General features: G+C 45.7%; 1 protein-coding gene across 1 annotated transcript; it reads left to right on the plus strand.

The window, feature by feature from the left end:
- The first annotated feature begins 989 nt into the window (after positions 1-989).
- On the plus strand, positions 990-22217 carry LOC138868043 (putative per-hexamer repeat protein 5). The gene is made up of 20 exons (XM_070145481.1): positions 990-1014; positions 2583-2645; positions 3285-3581; positions 3807-3959; positions 4131-4283; positions 4869-5021; positions 5103-5345; positions 5427-5579; positions 5790-5903; positions 6362-6478; positions 6542-6676; positions 6851-6982; positions 7046-7198; positions 7298-7576; positions 7784-7990; positions 8162-8296; positions 8360-8584; positions 8630-8764; positions 9828-10018; positions 22200-22217. Exons 1-20 carry the CDS (start codon positions 990-992, stop codon positions 22215-22217), a joined length of 3081 nt encoding a protein of 1026 aa, XP_070001582.1.
- The last annotated feature ends 427 nt before the right edge of the window (positions 22218-22644 follow it).

Below are 22644 nucleotides of genomic sequence, written 5' to 3' on the forward strand. Positions count from 1 at the left end.
AGAGAGAGAGAGAGAGAGAGAGAGAGAGAGAGAGAAAATGTGGTTCTAAAAGAAAAGTCAAAGAAAAAGTGTAGTGTAGAATGAAATAGCGAAAAAGTTGGAAGCGAAATAGGATGAGATTGAAGACCTTTCTTATTTAAGCTGTTTAGAGCTTTGTTGTAAAACAAGGCGAGAGCAAAATATAACAAGTAAAGGGGTGATGGAATTATAAAGTTCAAAAACCGTTGAAAGCGACCCCCCAATAAATAAATAAATAAATAAATAGAAAAAAAGAAAACAATAAAAATAAATAAGTAAATAAATAAAATAAATAAAAAGTAAAAATAAAAAAAGAAAAATAAGAATAAATAAATAATTAAATAAAAAGTAAAAATGAAAAAATAAAAATAAGAATAAGTAAATAAATAAATAAAAACTAAAAAGATAAAAAAAATAAAAATAAACCAATAAAAATAAATAAATAAATAAAAGAGGTCATATCCATAATATGAAGCAAAATAAAAACCGATATTACGAAGTAAATATAACTAAAGAAAGAGGAAAGAAATACGTTCAGAATCAAAGAGGCATTTCAAGACAAGCCCGAAGCCTTAAGAGCCACTGAGGTTGAGTAAGACGATATCCAGAGGGGCAAGAGCTGGAGATGAGGCAAGGGAAGACATGATAAAGTGGTAAGAGATAAAAAGAGGAAATTGAGGAACTTCTGAGTACGTAAAAAGAAAAAAAGGATATAGATGAAAAAAGAAAAAAAAAATATAGATAAAAAAGAAAAAAAAGGATATAGATAAAAAAAGATATAGATAAAAAAAGGATATAGATAAAAAAAGATATAGATAAAAAAGATGTAGATCAAAAAAGGATATAGATTAAAGAAAAAAAAAAGGATATAGATTAGGGACCTGCAGAAAATAGAAAAAGCGAAAATAAAAAAAGCGAGAAGCAAGTCTGAGATTAGCATATGACGAAAGTATTGATAATTTGGGGATAAAATGGGCTTTAGAACGTCTATTGAAGGTATGGAAAATAGGACAGCTGACTCAGGATCTCTTAGAGTATATATATATATATATATATATATATATATATATATATATATATATATATATATATATATATATATATATATATATATATATATATATATATATATAAACAGTTTTATTATCTTGATTCTATTTTGCGAATATATATACCTTAGCTACATATCCATTGCATAGATGAACTCATGATTGTATATATCCGTTTCTTGATCATACCTTACACTGTAAAGGTATTTATTCATATTTTACACTTTTCTCTCTTTCTCTCTCACTCTCTCTCTTTTTTTTTCTTTTTTCTTTTTAGCGATATTAAAGACATCAGCGCGTTTCAAGATGTTTTATATTTCAATAATATTTATATATCGTCTTAATCTAAATAATTACCTTATTATCCTCGTTCCTTTTTTTATTTACATCTATTTTTAAAACAAGATGATGTCGAAGGAAATGACAAAAAAAAAAAAAAAAAAAAAAAAAAAAAAAAAAAAAAAAAAAAAAACGATAGATACACGTTACCGATGAAGAAATAGAAAGAAATCTACCTTTGTTTTCTTCTTCTTCTTGAGACGATATGAGGAAGAGGGATTACTGAAGAAATTTCCTTTCGCTTGCTTGTGTTAGTTGCTGGATGTTGGATTTTATTTTTTTTTGTGTGTCTGTTTTTATTTTGTTTTGTCTCCAAATGTTTTTTTCCCTTTTCTTCTCTCTCTCTCTCTCTCTCTCTCTCTTTTTTGTTTTGTTTTTTAACGATGGACAGCGACGCCCTCCAGGAGTTGGCGTTTCTTGTTTTGTTTTTTAAGTTTAGTTTCTTTTAAGTGTCGAAGTTCATATTTTCAGTCATTTTTTACTTAGCTGAAGGTTATTCTTTTTATTTTTATATATTTTATTCTATGTATTATATATAGGTATATTAATTTTTATTTATTTATTTATTTACTTATTTATTATTATTATTATTATTATTATCATTATTATTATTATTATTATTATTATCATTATCATTATTATTATTATTATCATTATTATTATTATTATTATTATCATTATCATTATTATTATTATTATCATTTTTAGTATTAATATTTGCAAAATAGCGTAGTTTTAGTATATGTTTGTCTGTCTTTTATAGAGGTGTCTTAAAACAATATTATGATTTAAGTATTTGAAATGTATTCATGTTAACAAATGCAAAAAAAAAAAAAAAAAAAAAAAAAAAGATATGAATGAGAATAAATATATTCACATTACAAGATACATGTTTAATTAAACACATCTTTTGTATTGTCAAGATATTCATTCTCATTCATACCTTTTCTACATATAAGTATCTGATTTATTTTCATTTCTATGTCGTTTTATAAGTGATAGGCAGAGCAGTGAGAACTTAAGCGATCCTATTCCTCGTAGGATGTGTGCCAAGCCAGCATAGGCTCCTGGATCAGTGCCTGCTACTCTCCTCATAGCCCCAGGATCTGCACTGAATGGTTCGGACGGGAGAAAGAGACCATAATTTTGCATCCCTAAGCCGTTCTCGCAACACAGGAGGTTTCAGCAACACAGGAGAATACAGCAACACAGGAGAATACAGCAACACAGGAGAAGACAGCAACACAGGAGAATACAGCAACACAGGAGAATACAGCAACACAGGAGAATACAGCAACACAGGAGAACACAGCAACACAGGAGAAGACAGCAACACAGGAGAATACAGCAACACAGGAGAATACAGCAACACAGGAGAATACAGCAACACAGGAGAACACAGCAACACAGGAGAACACAGCAACACAGGAGAAGACAGCAACACAGGAGAACACAGCAACACAGGAGAATACAGCAACACAGGAGAATACAGCAACACAGGAGAATACAGCAACACAGGAGAATACAGCAACACAGGAGAATACAGCAACACAGGAGAACACAGCAACACAGGAGAATACAGCAACGCAGGAGAATACAGCAACACAGGAGAATTCAGCAACACAGGAGAATTCAGCAACGCAGGAGAATACAGCAACACAGGAGAATTCAGCAACACAGGAGAATTCAGCAACACAGGAGAATACAGCAACACAGGAGAATACAGCAACGCAGGAGAATACAGCAACACAGGAGAATACAGCAACACAGGAGAATACAGCAACACAGGAGAATACAGCAACACAGGAGAATACAGCAACACAGGAGAATTCAGCAACACAGGAGAATACAGCAACACAGGAGAATACAACAACACAGGAGAATACAGCAACACAGGAGAATACAGCAACACAGGAGAATACAGCAACGCAGGAGAATACAACAACACAGGAGAATACAGCAACACAGGGGAATACAACAACACAGGAGAATACAGCAACACAGGAGAATACAGCAACACAGGAGAATACAGCAACACAGGAGAATACAGCAACACAGGAGAATACAGCAACACAGGAGAATTCAGCAACACAGGAGAATTTAGCAACAAAGGAGAATACAGCAACACAGGAGAATACAGCAACACAGGAGAATACAGCAACACAGGAGAATACAGCAACACAGGAGAATACAGCAACACAGGAGAATACAGCAACACAGGAGAATACAGCAACACAGGAGAATACAGCAACACAGGAGAATACAGCAACACAGGAGAATACAGCAACACAGGAGAATACAGCAACACAGGAGAATACAGCAACACAGGAGAATTCAGCAACATAGGAGAATACAGCAACACAGGAGAATTCAGCAACACAGGAGAATACAGCAACACAGGAGAATACAGCAACACAGGAGAATACAGCAGCACGGGAGAATACAGCAACACAGGAGAATACAGCAACACAGTAGAATTCAACAACACAGGAGAATACAGCAACACAGGAGAATACAGCAACACAGGAGAATACAGCAACACAGGAGAATACAGCAACACAGGAGAATACAGCAACACAGGAGAATACAGCAACACAGGAGAATACAGCAACGCAGGAGAATACAGCAACACAGGAGAATACAGCAACACAGGAGAATACAGCAACACAGGAGAATACAGCAACACAGGAGAATACAGCAGCACGGGAGAATACAGCAACACAGGAGAATACAGCAACACAGGAGAATACAGCAACACAGGAGAATACAGCAACACAGGGGAATACAGCAACACAGTAGAATTCAACAACACAGGAGAATACAGCAACACAGGAGAATACAGCAACACAGGAGAATACAGCAACGCAGGAGAATACAGCAACACAGGAGAATACAGCAACACAGGAGAATACAGCAGCACGGGAGAATACAGCAACACAGGAGAATACAGCAACACAGGAGAATACAGCAACACAGGAGAATACAGCAACACAGGAGAATACAGCAACACAGGAGAATACAGCAGCACGGGAGAATACAGCAACACAGGAGAATACAGCAACACAGGAGAATACAGCAACACAGGAGAATACAGCAACACAGGGGAATACAGCAACACAGGAGAATACAGCAACACAGGAGAATACAGCAACACAGGAGAATACAGCAGCACGGGAGAATACAGCAACACAGGAGAATACAGCAACACAGGAGAATACAGCAACACAGGAGAATACAGCAACACAGGAGAATACAGCAACACAGGAGAATACAGCAGCACGGGAGAATACAGCAACACAGGAGAATACAGCAACACAGGAGAATACAGCAACACAGGAGAATACAGCAACACAGGGGAATACAGCAACACAGGAGAATACAGCAACACAGGAGAATACAGCAACACAGGAGAATACAGCAACACAGGAGAATACAGCAACACAGGAGAATACAGCAACACAGGAGAATACAGCAACACAGGAGAATACAGCAACACAGGAGAATACAGCAACACAGTAGAATACAGCAACACAGTAGAATTCAACAACACAGGAGAATACAGCAACACAGGAGAATACAGCAACACAGGAGAATACAGCAACACAGGGGAATACAGCAACACAGGAGAATACAGCAACACAGGAGAATACAGCAACACAGGAGAACACAGCAACACAGGAGAATACAGCAACGCAGGAGAATACAGCAACACAGGAGAATACAGCAACACAGGAGAATACAGCAGCACGGGAGAATACAGCAACACAAGAGAATACAGCAACGCAGGAGAATTCAACAACACAGGAGAATACAGCAACACAGGAGAATACAGCAACACAGTAGAATACAGCAACACAGTAGAATTCAACAACACAGGAGAATACAGCAACACAGGAGAATACAGCAACACAGGAGAATACAGCAACACAGGGGAATACAGCAACACAGGAGAATACAGCAACACAGGAGAATACAGCAACACAGGAGAACACAGCAACACAGGAGAATACAGCAACGCAGGAGAATACAGCAACACAGGAGAATACAGCAACACAGGAGAATACAGCAGCACGGGAGAATACAGCAACACAAGAGAATACAGCAACGCAGGAGAATACAGCAACACAGGAGAATACAGCAACACAGGAGAATACAGCAACACAGGAGAATACAGCAACACAGGAGAATACAGCAGCACGGGAGAATACAGCAACACAGGAGAATACAGCAACACAGGAGAATACAGCAACACAGGAGAATACAGCAACGCAGGAGAATACAGCAACACAGGAGAATACAGCAACACAGGAGAATACAGCAACACAGGAGAATACAGCAACACAGGAGAATACAGCAACACAGGAGAATACAGCAACACATGAGAATACAGCAACACAGGAGAATACAGCAACACAGTAGAATTCAACAACACAGGAGAATACAGCAACACAGGAGAATACAGCAACACAGGAGAATTCAGCAGCACAGGAGAATACAGCAACACAGGAGAATACAGCAACACAGGAGAATACAGCAACACAGGAGAATACAGCAACGCAGGAGAATACAGCAACACAGGAGAATACAGCAACACAGGAGAATACAGCAACACAGGAGAATACAGCAACACAGGAGAATACAGCAACACAGGAGAATACAGCAACACAGGAGAATTCAGCAGCACAGGAGAATTCAGCAACACAGGAGAATACAGCAACACAGGAGAATACAGCAACACAGGAGAATACAGCAGCACGGGAGAATACAGCAACACAGGAGAATACAGCAACACAGTAGAATACAGCAACACAGGAGAATACAGCAACACAGGAGAATTCAGCAACACAGGAGAATACAGCAACACAGGAGAATACAGCAACACAGGAGAATACAGCAACACAGGAGAGTACAGCAACACAGGAGAATACAGCAACACAGGAGAATACACAACACAGGAGAATACAGCAACACAGGAGAATACAGCAACACAGGAGAATACAGCAACACAAGAGAATACAGCAACGCAGGAGAATTCAGCAACACAGGAGAATTCAGCAACACGGGAGAATACAGCAACACAGGAGAATACAACAACACAGGAGAATACAGCAACACAGGAGAATTCAGCAACACAGGAGAATTCAGCAACACAGGAGAATTCAGCAACACAGGAGAATACAGCAACACAGGAGAATTCAGCAACACGGGAGAACACAGCAACACAGGAGAATACAGCAACACAGGAGAATACAGCAACACAGGAGAATACAGCAACACAGGAGAATACAGCAACACAGGAGAATACAGCAACACAGGAGAATACAGCAACACAGGAGAATACAGCAACACAGGAGAATACAGCAACACATGGGAATACAGCAACACAGGAGAACGCAGCAACACAGGAGAACGCAGCAACACAGGAGAATTCAGCAACACAAGAGAATACAGCAACACAGGAGAATACAGCAACACAGGAGAATACAGCAACACAGGAGAATACATTAACACAGGAGAACACAGCAACACAGGAGAACACAGCAACACAGGAGAATACAGCAACACAGGAGAATACAGCAACACAGGAGAATACAGCAACACAGGAGAATACAGCAACACAGGAGAATACAGCAACACAGGAGAATTCAGCAACACAGGAGAATTCAACAACACAGGAGAATACAGCAACACAGGAGAATACAGCAACACATGGGAATACAGGAACACAGGAGAACACAGCAACACAGGAGAATTCAGCAACACAGGAGAATACAGCAACACAGGAGAATACAGCAACACAGGAGAATACAGCAACACAGGAGAATACAGCAACACAGGAGAACACAGCAACACAGGAGGACACAGCAACACAGGAGAATACAGCAACACAGGAGAATACAGCAACACAGGAGAATTCAGCAACACAGGAGAATACAGCAACACAGGAGAATACAGCAACACATGGGAATACAGGAACACAGGAGAACACAGCAACACAGGAGAATTCAGCAACACAGGAGAATACAGCAACACAGGAGAATACAGCAACACAGGAGAATACAGCAACACAGGAGAATACAGCAACACATGGGAATACAGGAACACAGGAGAACACAGCAACACAGGAGAATACAGCAACACAGGAGAATACAGCAACACAGGAGAATACAGCAACACAGGAGAATACAGCAACACAGGAGAATACAGCAACACATGGGAATACAGCAACACAGGAGAACACAGCAACACAGGAGAATTCAGCAACACAGGAGAATACAGCAACACAGGAGAATACAGCAACACAGGAGAATACAGCAACACAGGAGAATACAGCAACACAGGAGAATACAGCAACACAGGAGAATACAGCAACACAGGAGAATACAGCGACACAGGAGAATTCAGCAACACAGGAGAATACAGCAACACAGGAGAATACAGGAACACAGGAGAACACAGCAACACAAGAGAATACAGCAACACAGGAGAATACAGCAACACATGGGAATACAGGAACACAGGAGAATACAGCAACACAAGAGAATACAGCAACACAGGAGAATACAGCAACACAGGAGAATACAGCAACACAGGAGAATACAGCAACACAGGAGAATTCAGCAACACAGGAGAATTCAACAACACAGGAGAATACAGCAACACAGGAGAATACAGCAACACAGGAGAATACAGCAACACAGGAGAATACAGCAACACAGGAGAATACAGCAACACAGGAGAATACAGCAACACAGGAGAATACAGCAACACAGGAGAATACAGCAACACAGGAGAATTCAGCAACACAGGAGAATTCAACAACACAAGAGAATACAGCAACACAGGAGAATACAGCAACACAGGAGAATACAGCAACACAGGAGAATACAGCAACACAGGAGAATACAGCAACACAGGAGAATACAGCAACACAGGAGAATACAGCAACACAGGAGAATACAGCAACACAGGAGAATTCAGCAACACAGGAGAATACAGCAACACAGGAGAATTCAGCAACACGGGAGAATACAGCGACACAGGAGAATACAGCAACACAGGAGAATACAGCAACACAGGAGAATACAGCAACACAGGAGAACACAGCAACACAAGAGAATACAGCAACACAGGAGAATACAGCAACACAGGAGAATACAGCAACACAGGAGAATACAGCAACACAAGAGAATACAGCAACACAGGAGAATACAGCAACACAGGAGAATACAGCAACACAGGAGAATACAGCAACACAGGAGAATTCAGCAACACAGGAGAATTCAACAACACAAGAGAATACAGCAACACAGGAGAATACAGCAACACAGGAGAATACAGCAACACAGGAGAATACAGCAACACAGGAGAATACAGCAACACAGGAGAATACAGCAACACAGGAGAATACAGCAACACAGGAGAATACAGCAACACAGGAGAATACAGCAACACAGGAGAATTCAGCAACACAGGAGAATACAGCAACACAGGAGAATACAGCAACACAGGAGAATACAGCAACACAGGAGAATACAGCAACACAGGAGAATACAGCAACACAGGAGAATACAGCAACACAGGAGAATTCAGCAACACAGGAGAATACAGCAACACAGGAGAATACAGCAACACGGGAGAATTCAGCAACACAGGAGAATTCAGCAACACAGGAGAATACAGCAACACAGGAGAATACAGCAACACAGGGGAATACAGCAACACAGGAGAATTCAGCAACACGGGAGAATTCAGCAACACAGGAGAATTCAGCAACACAGGAGAATACAGCAACACGGGAGAATACAGCAACACAGGAGAATACAGCAACACAGGAGAATACAGCAACACAGGAGAATTCAGCAACACAGGAGAATTCAGCAACACAGGAGAATACAGCAACACAGGAGAATTCAGCAACACAGGAGAATACAGCAACACAGGAGAATACAGCAACACAGGAGAATACAGCAACACAGGAGAATACAGCAACACAGGAGAATTCAGCAACACAGGAGAATACAGCAACACAGGAGAATTCAGCAACACAGGAGAATACAGCAACACAGGAGAATACAGCAACACAGGAGAATACAGCAACACAGGAGAATACAGCAACACAGGAGAATTCAGCAACACAGGAGAATACAGCAACACAGGAGAATACAGCAACACGGGAGAATTCAGCAACACAGGAGAATTCAGCAACACAGGAGAATACAGCAACACAGGAGAATACAGCAACATAGGAAAATACAGCAACACAGGAGAATTCAGCAACACAGGAGAATTCAGCAACACAGGAGAATACAGCAACACAGGAGAATACAGCAACACAGGAGAATACAGCAACACAGGAGAATACAGCAACACAGGAGAATACAGCAACACAGGAGAATACAGCAACACAGGAGAATACAGCAACACAGGAGAATTCAGCAACACAGGAGAATACAGCAACACAGGAGAATTCAGCAACACAGGAGAATTCAGCTTGCTTCACGAGGTTGGGGTTAAAAGGGTGCTCCTCACTGCAGATTGACAGCCTTGTTTACAGAAGGAGGCATAGGGAAGGAGTAGCTGAAAGAAAAGATATAGAATGCATAGAAAAGGTATGAATGAGGATGAATATACTCATTCTCATCCATACCTTTTCTACATTTGTTGACATAAATACGGTTCATGGAATGGCAGTTGAGTCAATACTAAAGTAGCAACGAAGGAGGGAAAGAAATTAATGATAGAGGAAGTAGAGAAAGAGGAAGAGACAAGTAAGTGAGGATTCTTGAGATAAAGAGACGAATTCATTTATCTGTTGCAACAGCAACAACAATAATAATAATAATAAAAATAATAATTAGAACAATAATTATAATAATAATAATAATAATAATAATAATAACAATAATGATAACAATAATGATAATAATAATAATAATAATAATGATAAGGATGATAATAATAATAACAACAAAACAATAATAATAATAATAATGGGGATAATAATAATAATAAACGAATAAAATGAAAATATTGGAGAGGCAAGAATAGATAGATAGGAATGATTGATCACTTTGAGATTAAGACAAGATGACAAACTAAGCACAGACGGAATTCGCGAGATTAATTACAGCGACGAATGAAGACCTCGATATAATGGTCATGTAATTAAACGATTAATGACCCGGAAGTTATGCTATTAATACGGTGAAGGAGGAGGGTTAGTCAGAGAGGGTTGAGGTGGATAAAAATGTAATAAAGAAAGATACGGATAATCATTTAAGAGAGGAGGATCCACAGAACAAAGCAAGAGGGAAGGATAAAGCCCGATCCGACCTCTTAGTGGAATTGAGGTCGAAAGAAGATGAAAAGCTGGAGGCATGTTGGTACGTGGGTGTTTGTGTGTGGGTGTTGGTACGTGGGTGTTGGTACGTGGGTGTTTGTGTGTGGGTGTTGGTACGTGGGTGTTGATACGTGGGTGTTGGTACGTGGGTGTTTGTGTGTGGGTGTTTGTGTGTGGGTGTTGGTACGTGGGTGTTGATACGTGGGTGTTGGTACGTGGGTGTTTGTGTGTGGGTGTTTGTGTGTGGGTGTTGGTACGTGGGTGTTTGTGTGGGGGTGTTGGTACGTGGGTGTTGGTACGTGGGTGTTTGTGTGTGGGTGTTGGTACGTGGGTGTTGGTACGTGGGTGTTGGTACGTGGGTGTTGGTACGTGGGTGTTTGTGTGTGGGTGTTGGTACGTGGGTGTTTGTGTGTGGGTGTTGGTACGTGGGTGTTTGTGTGTGGGTGTTTGTACGTGGGTGTTTGTGTGTGGGTGTCTGTGTGTGGGTGTTTGTGTGTGGGTGTTGGTACGTGGGTGTTTGTGTGTGGGTGTTTGTGTGTGGGTGTTGGTACGTGGGTGTTTGTGTGTGGGTGTTGGTACGTGGGTGTTTGTGTGTGGGTGTTGGTACGTGGGTGTTTGTGTGTGGGTGTTGGTACGTGGGTGTTTGTGTGTGGGTGTTTGTGTGTGGGTGTTGGTACGTGGGCGTTTGTGTGTGGGTGTTGGTACGTGGGTGTTTGTGTGTGGGTGTTTGTGTGTGGGTGTTGGTACGTGGGTGTTTGTGTGTGGGTGTTTGTGTGTGGGTGTTGGTACGTGGGTGTTTGTGTGTGCGTGTTGGTACGCGGGTGTTTGTGTGTGGGTGTTGGTACGTGGGTGTTTGTGTGTGGGTGTTTGTGTGTGGGTGTTGGTACGTGGCTGTTTGTGTGTGGGTGTTGATACGTGGGTGTCTGTGTGTGGGTGTTTGTGTGTGGGTGTTGGTACGTGGGTGTTTGTGTGTGGGTGTTGGTACGTGGGTGTTTGTGTGTGGGTGTTGGTACGTGGGTGTTTGTGTGTGGGTGTTTGTGTGTGGGTGTTGGTACGTGGGTGTTTGTGTGTGGGTGTTGGTACGTGGGTGTTTGTGTGTGGGTGTTGGTACGTGGGTGTTTGTGTGTGGGTGTTGGTACGTGGGTGTTTGTGTGTGGGTGTTTGTGTGTGGGTGTTGGTACGTGGGTGTTTGTGTGTGGGTGTTGGTACGTGGGTGTTTGTGTGTGGGTGTCTGTGTGTGGGTGTTTGTGTGTGGGTGTTGGTACGTGGGTGTGTGTGTGTGGGTGTTTGTGTGTGGGTGTTGGTACGTGGGTGTTTGTGTGTGGGTGTTGGTACGTGGGTGCTTGTGTGTGGGTGTTGGTACGTGGGTGTTTGTGTGTGGGTGTTGGTACGTGGGTGTTTGTGTGTGGGTGTTTGTGTGTGGGTGTTGGTACGTGGGTGTTTGTGTGTGGGTGTTGGTACGTGGGTGTTTGTGTGTGGGTGTTTGTGTGTGGGTGTTGGTACGTGGGTGTTTGTGTGTGGGTGTTTGTGTGTGGGTGTTGGTACGTGGGTGTTTGTGTGTGGGTGTTGGTACGTGGGTGTTTGTGTGTGGGTGTTTGTGTGTGGGTGTTGGTACGTGGGTGTTTGTGTGTGGGTGTTGGTACGTGGGTGTTTGTGTGTGGGTGTTTGTGTGTGGGTGTTGGTACGTGGGTGTTTGTGTGTGGGTGTTGGTACGTGGGTGTTTGTGTGTGGGTGTTGGTACGTGGGTGTTGGTACGTGGGTGTTTGTGTGTGGGTGTTGGTACGTGGGTGTTTGTGTGTGGGTGTTGGTACGTGGGTGTTTGTGTGTGCGTGTTGGTACGTGGGTGTGTGTGTGTGGGTGTTGGTACGTGGGTGTGTGTGTGTGGGTGTTGGTACGTGGGTGTTTGTGTGTGGGTGTTGGTACGTGGGTGTTTGTGTGTGGGTGTTTGTGTGTGGGTGTTTGTGTGTGGGTGTTGGTGCGTGGGTGTTTGTGTGTGGGTGTTGGTATGTGGGTGTTGGTACGTGGGTGTTTGGGTGTGGGTGTTGGTACGTGGGTGGTTCTGTCTGGGTGTTGGTACGTGGGTGGTTGTGTGTGGGTGTTTGTGTGTGGGTGTTTGTGTGTGGGTGTTGGTGTGTGGCTGTTGGTACGTGGGGGTTTGTGTGTGGGTGTTGGTACGTGGGTGTTTGTGTGTGGGTGTTGGTACGTGGGTGTTGGTGTGGGTGTTGGTACGTGGGTGTTGGTACGTGGGTGTTGGTACGTGGGTGTTTGTGTGTGGGTGTTGGTATGTGGGTGGTTGTGTCTGGGTGTTGGTACGTGGGTGTTTGTGTGTGGGTGTTTGTGTGTGGGTGTTTGTGTGTGGGTGTTGGTGTGTGGGTGTTGGTACGTGGGTGTTTGTGTGTGGGTGTTTGTGTGTGGGTGTTGGTGCGTGGGTGTTGGTATGTGGGTGTTGGTACGTGGGTGTTGGTTCGTGGGTGTTGGAACGTGGGTGTTTGTGTGTGGGTGTTGGTACGTGGGTGTTTGTGTGGGGGTGTTGGTACGTGGGTGTTTGTGTGTGGGTGTTGGTACGTGGGTGTTTGTGTGTGGGTGTTGGTACGTGGGTGTTTGTGTGTGGGTGTTGGTACGTGGGTGTTTGTGTGTGGGTGTTGGTACGTGGGTGTTGGTACGTGGGTGTTTGTGTGTGGGTGTTGGTACGTGGGTGTTTGTGTGTGGGTGTTGGTACGTGGGTGTTTGTGTGTGGGTGTTGGTACGTGGGTGTTTGTGTGTGGGTGTTGGTACGTGGGTGTTTGTGTGTGGGTGTTGGTACGTGGGTGTTGGTACGTGGGTGTTGGTACGTGGGTGTTTGTGTGTGGGTGTTGGTACGTGGGTGTTTGTGTGTGGGTGTTGGTACGTGGGTGTTTGTGTGTGGGTGTTGGTACGTGGGTGTTTGTGTGTGGGTGTTGGTACGTGGGTGTTTGTGTGTGGGTGTTGGTACGTGGGTGTTTGTGTGTGGGTGTTGGTACGTGGGTGTTGGTACGTGGGTGTTTGTGTGTGGGTGTTGGTACGTGGGTGTTGGTACGTGGGTGTTTGTGTGTGGGTGTTGGTACGTGGGTGTTTGTGTGTGGGTGTTGGTACGTGGGTGGTTGTGTCTGGGTGTTGGTACGTGGGTGTTTGGTACGTGGGTGGGTGTTGTGTGTGTGGGTGTTGGTACGTGGGTGTTTGTGTGTGGGTGTTGGTACGTGGGTGTTTGTGTACGTGGGTGTTTGTGTGTGGGTGTTGGTACGTGGGTGTTGGTACGTGGGTGTTGGTACGTGGGTGTTTGTGTGTGGGTGTTGGTACGTGGGTGTTTGTGTGTGGGTGTTGGTACGTGGGTGTTTGTGTGTGGGTGTTGGTACGTGGGTATTGGTACGTGGGTGTTTGTGTGTGGGTGTTGGTACGTGGGTGTTTGTGTGTGGGTGTTGGTACGTGGATGTTTGTGTGTGGGTGTTTGTGTGTGGGTGTTGGTGCGTGGGTGTTGGTACGTGCGTGTTGGTACGTGGCTGTTGGTACGTGGGTATTGGTACGTGGGTGTTTGTGTGTGGGTGTTGGTACGTGGGTGTTTGTGTGTGGGTGTTGGTACGTGGGTGTTTGTGTGTGGGTGTTTGTGTGTGGGTGTTGGTGCGTGGGTGTTGGTACGTGGGTGTTGGTACGTGGGTGTTGGTACGTGGGTATTGGTACGTGGGTGTTTGTGTGTGGGTGTTGGTACGTGGGTGTTTGTGTGTGGGTGTTGGTACGTGGGTGTTTGTGTGTGGGTGTTTGTGTGTGGGTGTTGGTACGTGGGTGTTTGTGTGGGTGTTTGTGTGTGGGTGTTGGTACGTGGGTGTTTGTGTGTGGGTGTTGGTACGTGGGTGTTGGTACGTGGGTGTTTGTGTGGGGGTGTTTGTGTCTGGGTGTTGATACGTGGGTGTTTGTGTGTGGGTGTTGGTACGTGGGTGTTGGTACGTGGGTGTTTGTGTGGGGGTGTTTGTGTCTGGGTGTTGGTACGTGGGTGTTTGTGTCTGGGTGTTGGTACGTGGGTGTTTGTGTGTGGGTGTTGGTACGTGGGTGTTTGTGTGTGGGTGTTGGTACGTGGGTGTTTGTGTGGGGTGTTGGTACGTGGGTGTTTGGTTGTGGGTGTTTGTGGTGGGTGTTGGTACGTGGTGTTGTGTGGGTGTTGTCGTGGGTGTTGTGTGGTGTTTGTGTGGTGTGGGGCGAGTCCGGACCAGGCCCTCCTCCCACCCTCCTTCTCCCTCCATCCTCCCCGCCCCCTCCTTCTCCCTCCATCCTCCCCCACATTCCACCTCCCCCTCGACATCCTCCTGGCATCTCGGAAGGGCATCAGGAGTCGGACCAGGCCTCCGCAGGTCACCTCAGGCATTTCGATTGGGGAATTCCCTCTCTCTCTCTCCTTATCTCCTCCTCTCCCCTCGTTCTCCCTCTTCCCTCTCCCTTCCTTCCCCCTCCTCCCTCTACCTCTTTCCCACCTCCATCTCCTCCCTCCATCCCCTCCGCCCCCTCCATCTCCCTCCATCCTCCCCCGCTCCTCCCGCCCCCTCCTTCTCCCTCCATCACTCCCCACATTCCACCTCCCCTCGACATCCTCCTGGCATCTCGGAAAGGGGGCATCCAGGGAGTCCGGACCAGGCCTCCTCCCTCCACCTCCTTCTCCTCCCTCCTCCCGCCCCCTCCTTCTCCCTCCATCCTCCCCATTCCACCTCCCCCTCGACATCCTCCACGGCATCTCGGAAGGGAATCAGAGTCGGACCAGGCCTCCTCCGATCACCTCCAGGCATTTCGATTGTCTCCTTCTCCCTCCATCCTCCCCGCTCCTCTCCCCGCTCCTCCCCCCCCCTCCTTCTCCTCCCATCTCCCCCACATTCCACCTCCCCCTCGACATCCTTCTGGCACCTCGGAAGGGGGCATCGGTGCCTCCGGACCAGGCCTCCTCCGATCACCTCCAGGCATCTCGATTGGGGGAATTCCCTCTCTCTCTCTCCTTATCTTCTCCCTCTCCCTCGTTCTCCCTCTTCCTCCCTTCCTTCCCCCCTCCTCCCTCTACCTCTTTCCCCCTCCTCCATCTCCTCCCTCCATCCTCCCGCCCCTCCATCTCCCTCCATCCTCCCCGCTCCTCCCGCCCCCTCCTTCTCCCTCCATGCTCCCCCACATTCCACCTCCCCCTCGACATCCTCCTGGCATCTCGGAAAGGGGGCATCCAGTCTGGACCAGGCCTCCTCCGCCCCCTCCTTCTCCCTCCATCCTCCCCGCTCCTCTCCCTCCCGCCCCCTCCATCTCCTCATCCCCTCTCCTCTCCTCCCGCCCCCTCCTTCTCCCTCCATCCTCCCCCACATTCCACCTCCCCTCGACATCCTCGCGGCATCTCGGAAGGGGGCATCAGGGAGTCCCGGACCAGGCCTCCTCCGATCACCTCTCCTTCTCCCTCCACTCCTCCCCCACATTTCCACCTCCCCCTCGACATCCTCCTGGCACCTCGGAAGAGGGCATCGGGAGTCCGGACCAGGCCTCCTCCGATCACCTCAGGCATTTCGATTGGGGGAATTCCCTCTCTCTCATGTCTCCTCCCTCTCCTCGATTCCCTCTTCCTCTCCCTTCCTTCCCCCTCCTCCCTCTACCTCTTTCCCCCTCATCCATCTCCTTCTCCCTCCATCCTCCCCGCTCCTCTCCCTCCTGTGCCCCTCCTTTCCTCCATCCTCCCCGCTCCTCCCGCTCCTCCCACTTTCCTTCTCCCTCATCCTCCCCCACATTCCACCTCCCCCTCGACATCCTCCTGGCATCTCGGAAGGGGGCATCAGAGAGTCCGGACCAGGCCTCCTCCGATCACCTCCAGGCATTTCGATTGGGGAATTCGCTCCCTCCCCGCTCCTCCCGCCCCTCCTTCTCCCTCCATCCTCCCCCACATTCCACCTCCCCCTCGACATCCTCCTGGCATCTCGGAAGGGGCATCAGGAGTCCGGACCAGGCCTCCTCCCGCCCCTCCTTCTCCCTCATCCTCCCATTCCACCTCCCCTCGACATCTGTCACAAACCTGGAAGGGGCATCAGAGTCGGACCAGGCCTCCTCCCTCCACCTTCTTCTCCCTCCATCCTCCCCCGCTCCTCCCCGCCCCCTCCTTCTCCCTCCATCCTCCCCGCTCCTCTCCCTCCATCCTCCCGCCCCCTCCTTCTCCCTCCATCCTCCCCCACATTCCACCTCCCCCTCGACATCACTCCTGGCATCTCGGAAGGGCATCAGGGAGTCCGGACCAGGCCTCCTCCTCTCTCTTCCTTCCCCCTCCTTCTCCCTCCATCCTCCCCCGCTCCTCCCGCCCCCTCCTTCTCCCTCCATCCTCCCCACATTCCACCTCCCCCTCGACATCCTCTGGCGCCTCTCAGAGGGCAGAAGTCCGGACCAGGCCTCCTCCGATCACTCCAGGCATTTCGATTGGAAATTCCCTCTCTCTCTCCTTATCTCCTCCCTCTCCCTCGTTCTCCCCTCTCTTCCTCTCCCTTCCTTCCCCCTCCTCCCTCTACCTCTTTCCCCTCCTCCATCTCCCTCCCCTCCATCCTCCCCGCTCCTCCCGCCCCCTCCCCTTCTCCCTCCATCCTCCCCCACATTCCACCTCCCCCTCGACATCCTCCTGGCACCTCGGAAGGGCATCAAGGGAGTCCGGACCAGGCCTCCTCGATCACCTCCAGGCATTTCGATTGGGGGAATTCCCTCTCTCTCTCTCCTTATCTCCTCCCTCTCCCTCGTTCTCCCTCTTCCTCTCCCTTCTTCCCCCTCCCTCCCTCTACCTCTTTCCCCCTCCTCCATCTCCCTCCCTCCATCCTCCCGCCCCCTCCATCTCCCTCCATCCTCCCCGCTCCTCCCGCCCCCTCCGCCATAATCTTCTGCTCTCTGCCCCTCCATCCCTCCATCCTCCCCGCTCCTCCCGCCCCTCCATCTCCCTCCATCCTCCCCCACATTCCACCTCCCCCTCGACATCTCCTGGCATCTCGGAAGGGGGCATCAGGAGTCGGACCAGGCCTCCTCCGATCACCTCCAGGCATTTCGATTGGGGGAATTTCGCTCCGGGTGACCGTGGAGGAGGGGGAGGGAGGGAGGGGGAGGGAGGGCGGGGAGAGAGGGGCCGGAGGAGGAGGAAAGGGAGGGGAAGGGGAAGGGAGGAGGGAACAGGAGAAGAAAGGAGGAGGGCGGAAGGAAAGGAGGGAGGGAGGGAGGAAAGGAACGGAGGGAGGGAGGGGAGGGGGAAGGAGGGCGGAGGGAGGGAGGAAAGAGGAGGGGAAGAGAGGGAAAGAGAGGGAAGAGGTCATTCTTCCTCTTCCTCGTTTGTTGATGTTTTATATTTTTCTCTTTCTTTTCTCTTTTCCTCTTTCTGTCTGTGTATCTGTCTCTCTGTCTCTCTGTCTCTCTCTCTCTCTCTCTCTCTCTCTCTCTCTCTCTCTCTCTCTCTCTCTCTCTCTCTCTCTCTCTCTCTCTCTCTCTCTCTCTCTCTCTCTCTCTCTCTCTCTCTCTTTCTTTCTCTCTCTGTCTATCTGTTTCTTTCTCTGTCTCTGTCTCTCTCTCTCTCTCTCTGTCTCTCACTCCCTCTCTCTCACTCTCTCTCTCTCTCTCTCTCTCTCTCTCTCTCTCTCTCTCTCTCTCTCTCTCTCTCTCCCCTCCTCCCTCCCCTCCCTCCTCCCTCCTCCTCCCTCCTCCCTCCCTCCCTCCCTCCCTCCCTCTCCCTCCCTCCCTCCTTCTCCTTCTCCATATTTCTTTTACATTTTCCCTTTTCTTTTTTTTTCTTCTTTCTTTTCTCTACATCATTCCAATCGAAACACCAAAGCCTCGACCCTCGCATTGTCTCCCTCTTTCTCTCCGATCTCGAGTCGAGGGCGGCGGTGGCGACGGACAGACCCCGCCCGCTCGCCCGTGAAGGGAGGCAGGAGGGAAGGGGGTCTCCGAACGCCCGCGCCCCGCCTCGCCTCCTTACCCTCCCTCCCTCCCTGACTCTTCCTTCTTCTCTTTCCCTCCCTCCCTCCCTTCCTTCTTCTCCCTTCTTCTCCTCCGTTCCTTCCTTCCTCTCCTCTCTCCCTCCCTCCCTCTCTTTCCCTCCCTCCTCCTTCCTTCTTCTCCCTCTCTTCCTTCTCTCCTCCCTCTCTCCCTCCCTTCCTCCTCCTCTCTCCCTCCCTTCCTTCCTTCCTCTCTTTCCCTCCCTCCCTCCCTTCCTTCTGCTTCCTCCTCCTCTCACTCTCACACTTTTCTGGCACCGTGTAGGTTTTTCGATACATGTTATATATATATATATATATATATATATATATATATATATATATATATATATATATATATATATATATATATATATATATATATATATATATACATGTATGTATATATGTATGTATGTATGTATGTACATATATCTATATGTATATATTTATATGTATATATATATGTATATATATATATTATATATATATATATATATATATATATATATATATATATATATATATATATATATGTATATATATATATGTATATATATGAGTACATACATACATACATACATACAAATATGCATGCCCGCATAGGAGAATCATTTTTTTTTTTCTTTTTCCCGCCCCTTTCTTCTATGTCTATCAATCTATCTGTATGTTGGTCTTTCTGTCTCTGTCTACCTGTCTATATCTATCTATATGTCTATCTGTCTATCATCCTACCTATCTATCTATCTATCTATCTATCAATCTACCTACCTCTTTATCTATCTAATCTCCCCTCTCCTCCCCTCCCTTACCTCTCACCCGCTGAGGACACTCCCTTTTCCCTTCGAGTGCGAGCCAGGGGGGGGGGGAGAAGGGGACAAGGGGAGGAGGGGGAATGTTGGAAGGATGGGAGGAGGGTGTGATGGGAGGGGGGGTAAGAGAGAGGAGAAGGGAAGAGGGAGGAGGGGCAGTGTCTCAGAACAGGCATGTCCGACATATTGAGCATCTTCGTGTTGATGCACCCCTCCTCCTCCTCCCCCTTTTGCCTCTCCCTCCCCCCTCCCTTTCCCTTTCAGCCTCTCCCTCCCCCCTCCTTCCCCATTCAGCCTCTCCCTCCCCCCTCCCTCCCCTCCTCTCTCTCTCTCCTCTCCTCCCCCCACCCACTCACCCACCCACAAACTCCACACACACACCCATGCATGTTGCACGGACAGTTGCAGGGCGGTGTGTGTTCGCGTTCTTGTTGTGCTGTGTTTTTTATGCGCATATTTTGTTGTTGTTGTTTTTTGAATGTGTGAGTGAGATTGGGAGTCAGTTTGGGTAAGGTACATCTTCTACTCTTGTCTCAATGCCTCTCTTTGTCTGCTTCTGTTTCTTTCTGTCTGTCTTTGTCTTTGTCTCTGTCTGTCTGTCTGTCTGTCTGTCTGTCTGTCTGTCTGTCTGTCTGTCTGTCTGTCTGTCTGTCTGTCTGTCTGTCTGTCTGTCTGTCTCTCTCTCTCTCTCTCTCTCTCTCTCTCTCTCTCTCTCTCTCTCTCTCTCTCTCTCTCTCTCTCTCTCTCTCTCTCTCTCTCTCTCTCTCTCACTCTCTCTCTCTCTCTCTCTCTCTCTCCCCTCCCCTCCTTTCAACCTTGTTCTCTCCTCACTCTTTCTCGCCATGTCTCTCTCATTCCCTGCCTTTATTCCCAGTTTCTCCCTATCTCTCAAACTTCTTCCTTTCTCTATCATTTCCCCTTCCTCCTTTCAGTCTATATCTCTCTCCCTCCTTTCCTTCCAACCTTTTTTCTCTCCCTATCCCTCCTTTCATTCATTTCTCTCTCTCTCTCATTCTTCCCTTCCTCTATTTCTCTCTTTCGTTCTCCCTCTCCCTCCTTCCTTCATTTCTTTCTCTCTCTCCCTCCCTTCCTTAATTTCTTTCTCTCTCTCCCTCCCTTCTTTCTGTTTCTCTCTCTCTCCCTCAAACTCCTTCCCTTCATTTCTCTCCCTCTCCCTCTCCCACCTTTCCTTCATTGATCTCCCTCTCCCTCCTTTCCTTCCTTTTTCTCTCTCTCTCTCTCCCTTCCTTCGCATCCCTTTCTTCCTCCATCTAACTCCTTCACTAGACCCTCTTATTTTCTCCTCTCTCCTTCCTCCTTCCTTCATTTCCTTTTCTTTCTCTTCTAATTCCTTCCCTTTATTTTTCTCCCTCTCCCTCCCTTCCTTCATTTCTCTTTCTCTTTCCCTCCCTTCATTTCTCGCTCTCTCTCACCCTCTCCCGCTCTTTCCTCCTTTCTCTCTATCATCATCAGTTATTTTTATTATTTCTCTCTTTGCCTCAAAAAGAATAAAGAATGAATTTTTGACGAGACTAAAATGGTGGACATTTTTATCTTTACTTTGTAATATCAGTTATAAAAATAATAATAACTGATGATGATGATGGTGATAGAGAGAAAGGAAGGAAGAGAGGGAGAGAGAGAGAGAGAGTGAGAAATGAAGGGAGGGAAAGAGAAATAGAAATGAAAGAAGGGAGGGAGAGGGAGAAATATAAAGGGAAGGAATTAGAATCTCAAAGTTACTCCTTAGTTCTTGTTTTCTTTTTTTCCTTTTTTTCCATTTTGAGTGTGTGTGTTTGGCCTCCATTTTTTCTTTTCATTTTCTTTCACTTCTGTGCAAGACATTCCTTTCCAAAGTGTGTCGTATTCTTTCAACAAACTCGGAATGATGAAGCTTAACCCAATTTGTGTCTCTTCTCTTTTTCTTTTCTACTTTTCTTAGACTCTAATCCTTCTAGTTTTCTTTAAATATCAAAGGAGAAAATCTGTCTACCATGTGATAATAAAAAATTACTAGACTTCTTCTTTGACATCTGCAAGTTTTTTTTTTTTAACATTTCCCCCTAAAAAGCCATCCTTTTCAAACAAATAAAACTGAAGAAAAAATTGTTTAAAACTTTCACAAATCTTTACCATTTTCTTTATCTACCAAACTTTAAACTTCTACAAAGATTCCTTTGTCTACCTTATTTAACCTCATTTTTTCAGTGACTTGTCTTATCTGTCTTAAGTCTTGAAGCCCCAATCTTTTATACCTTCTATTATATCATAGAATATATGATATATTACTTTGGTGAGTTTCAGCATTACTATTATCTTGTATATATTATTACTGAACTAATAATTAAACATCTTTTAGCTGTGTTTTAGTTATATCTTCTATATTTTCATAACCATTAATTTTATTGCATTATTATCATAAATTCTCATGTCATTCTGTTACTTTGCTTTGATAAGCCTCATTACTAGTGTAGTGACTTTCAATTCATGACATTTATCTTGTAAGAATGTTGAAAGTAAAAAAAAAAAAAAATGTATATATATTCATAATTTTATAAACCCTTTACTCAGGATTCTCTCTTCAGAGCACGAACATCTTTCATTGCTGTGCATTTGTATTCATACATTTATATGTAAATCTGGATTAGCATCATAATCTTTATTGTTCTTATTTCAGCTTAACAAAGAAAAATAGTGGAATATCAACTCTTAAACCCCTTGTCAATAAAATCATGTGTGTCATTTCCCTGTGATCCATCAAGCCGCACTTTCAGATATGAAGGAAGATATTGCGATATAACCTTATATTATAACAATTAAAAGTTTTCATCTGATTCACGGTCATTAATGTCTGACAATTTTCAAAGATTCTAAAACTTTCTGATAATAAAACACAATATTTCATTGAGATCTTTATTTTTACTTACTATATACAAAACATATATAAAAGTTACTGGAATTATGTACATAATATACACATAAATACACATACAACTGTGGCAAGCTCACTGTGGACGTTACGTGTCTCAGTTTGAACAGTGATGAACTTTTTTTTTTTACGTCTTTGTGACCAAAAAAACAAAAACAAAAAAAAAACTGACACAAAATGACCACTTCAGCTT

Source organism: Penaeus vannamei, chromosome 34 (assembly GCF_042767895.1).
Source record: "Penaeus vannamei isolate JL-2024 chromosome 34, ASM4276789v1, whole genome shotgun sequence".
Lineage (NCBI taxonomy): Eukaryota > Metazoa > Arthropoda > Malacostraca > Decapoda > Penaeidae > Penaeus > Penaeus vannamei.

What these genes read in the sequence shown, in the direction of transcription:
- LOC138868043 (XM_070145481.1), top strand. Translation starts at nt 990, where the DNA reads ATGGGCTTTAGAACGTCTATTGAAG. An exon ending in CAGCAACACAGGGGAATACA is followed by an intron (nt 5,346 to 5,426) that starts GCAACACAGGAG and finishes ACAGCAACGCAG; the next exon opens with GAGAATACAGCAACACAGGA. An exon ending in CAGCAACACGGGAGAATACA is followed by an intron (nt 6,479 to 6,541) that starts GCAACACAGGAG and finishes TCAGCAACACAG; the next exon opens with GAGAATTCAGCAACACAGGA.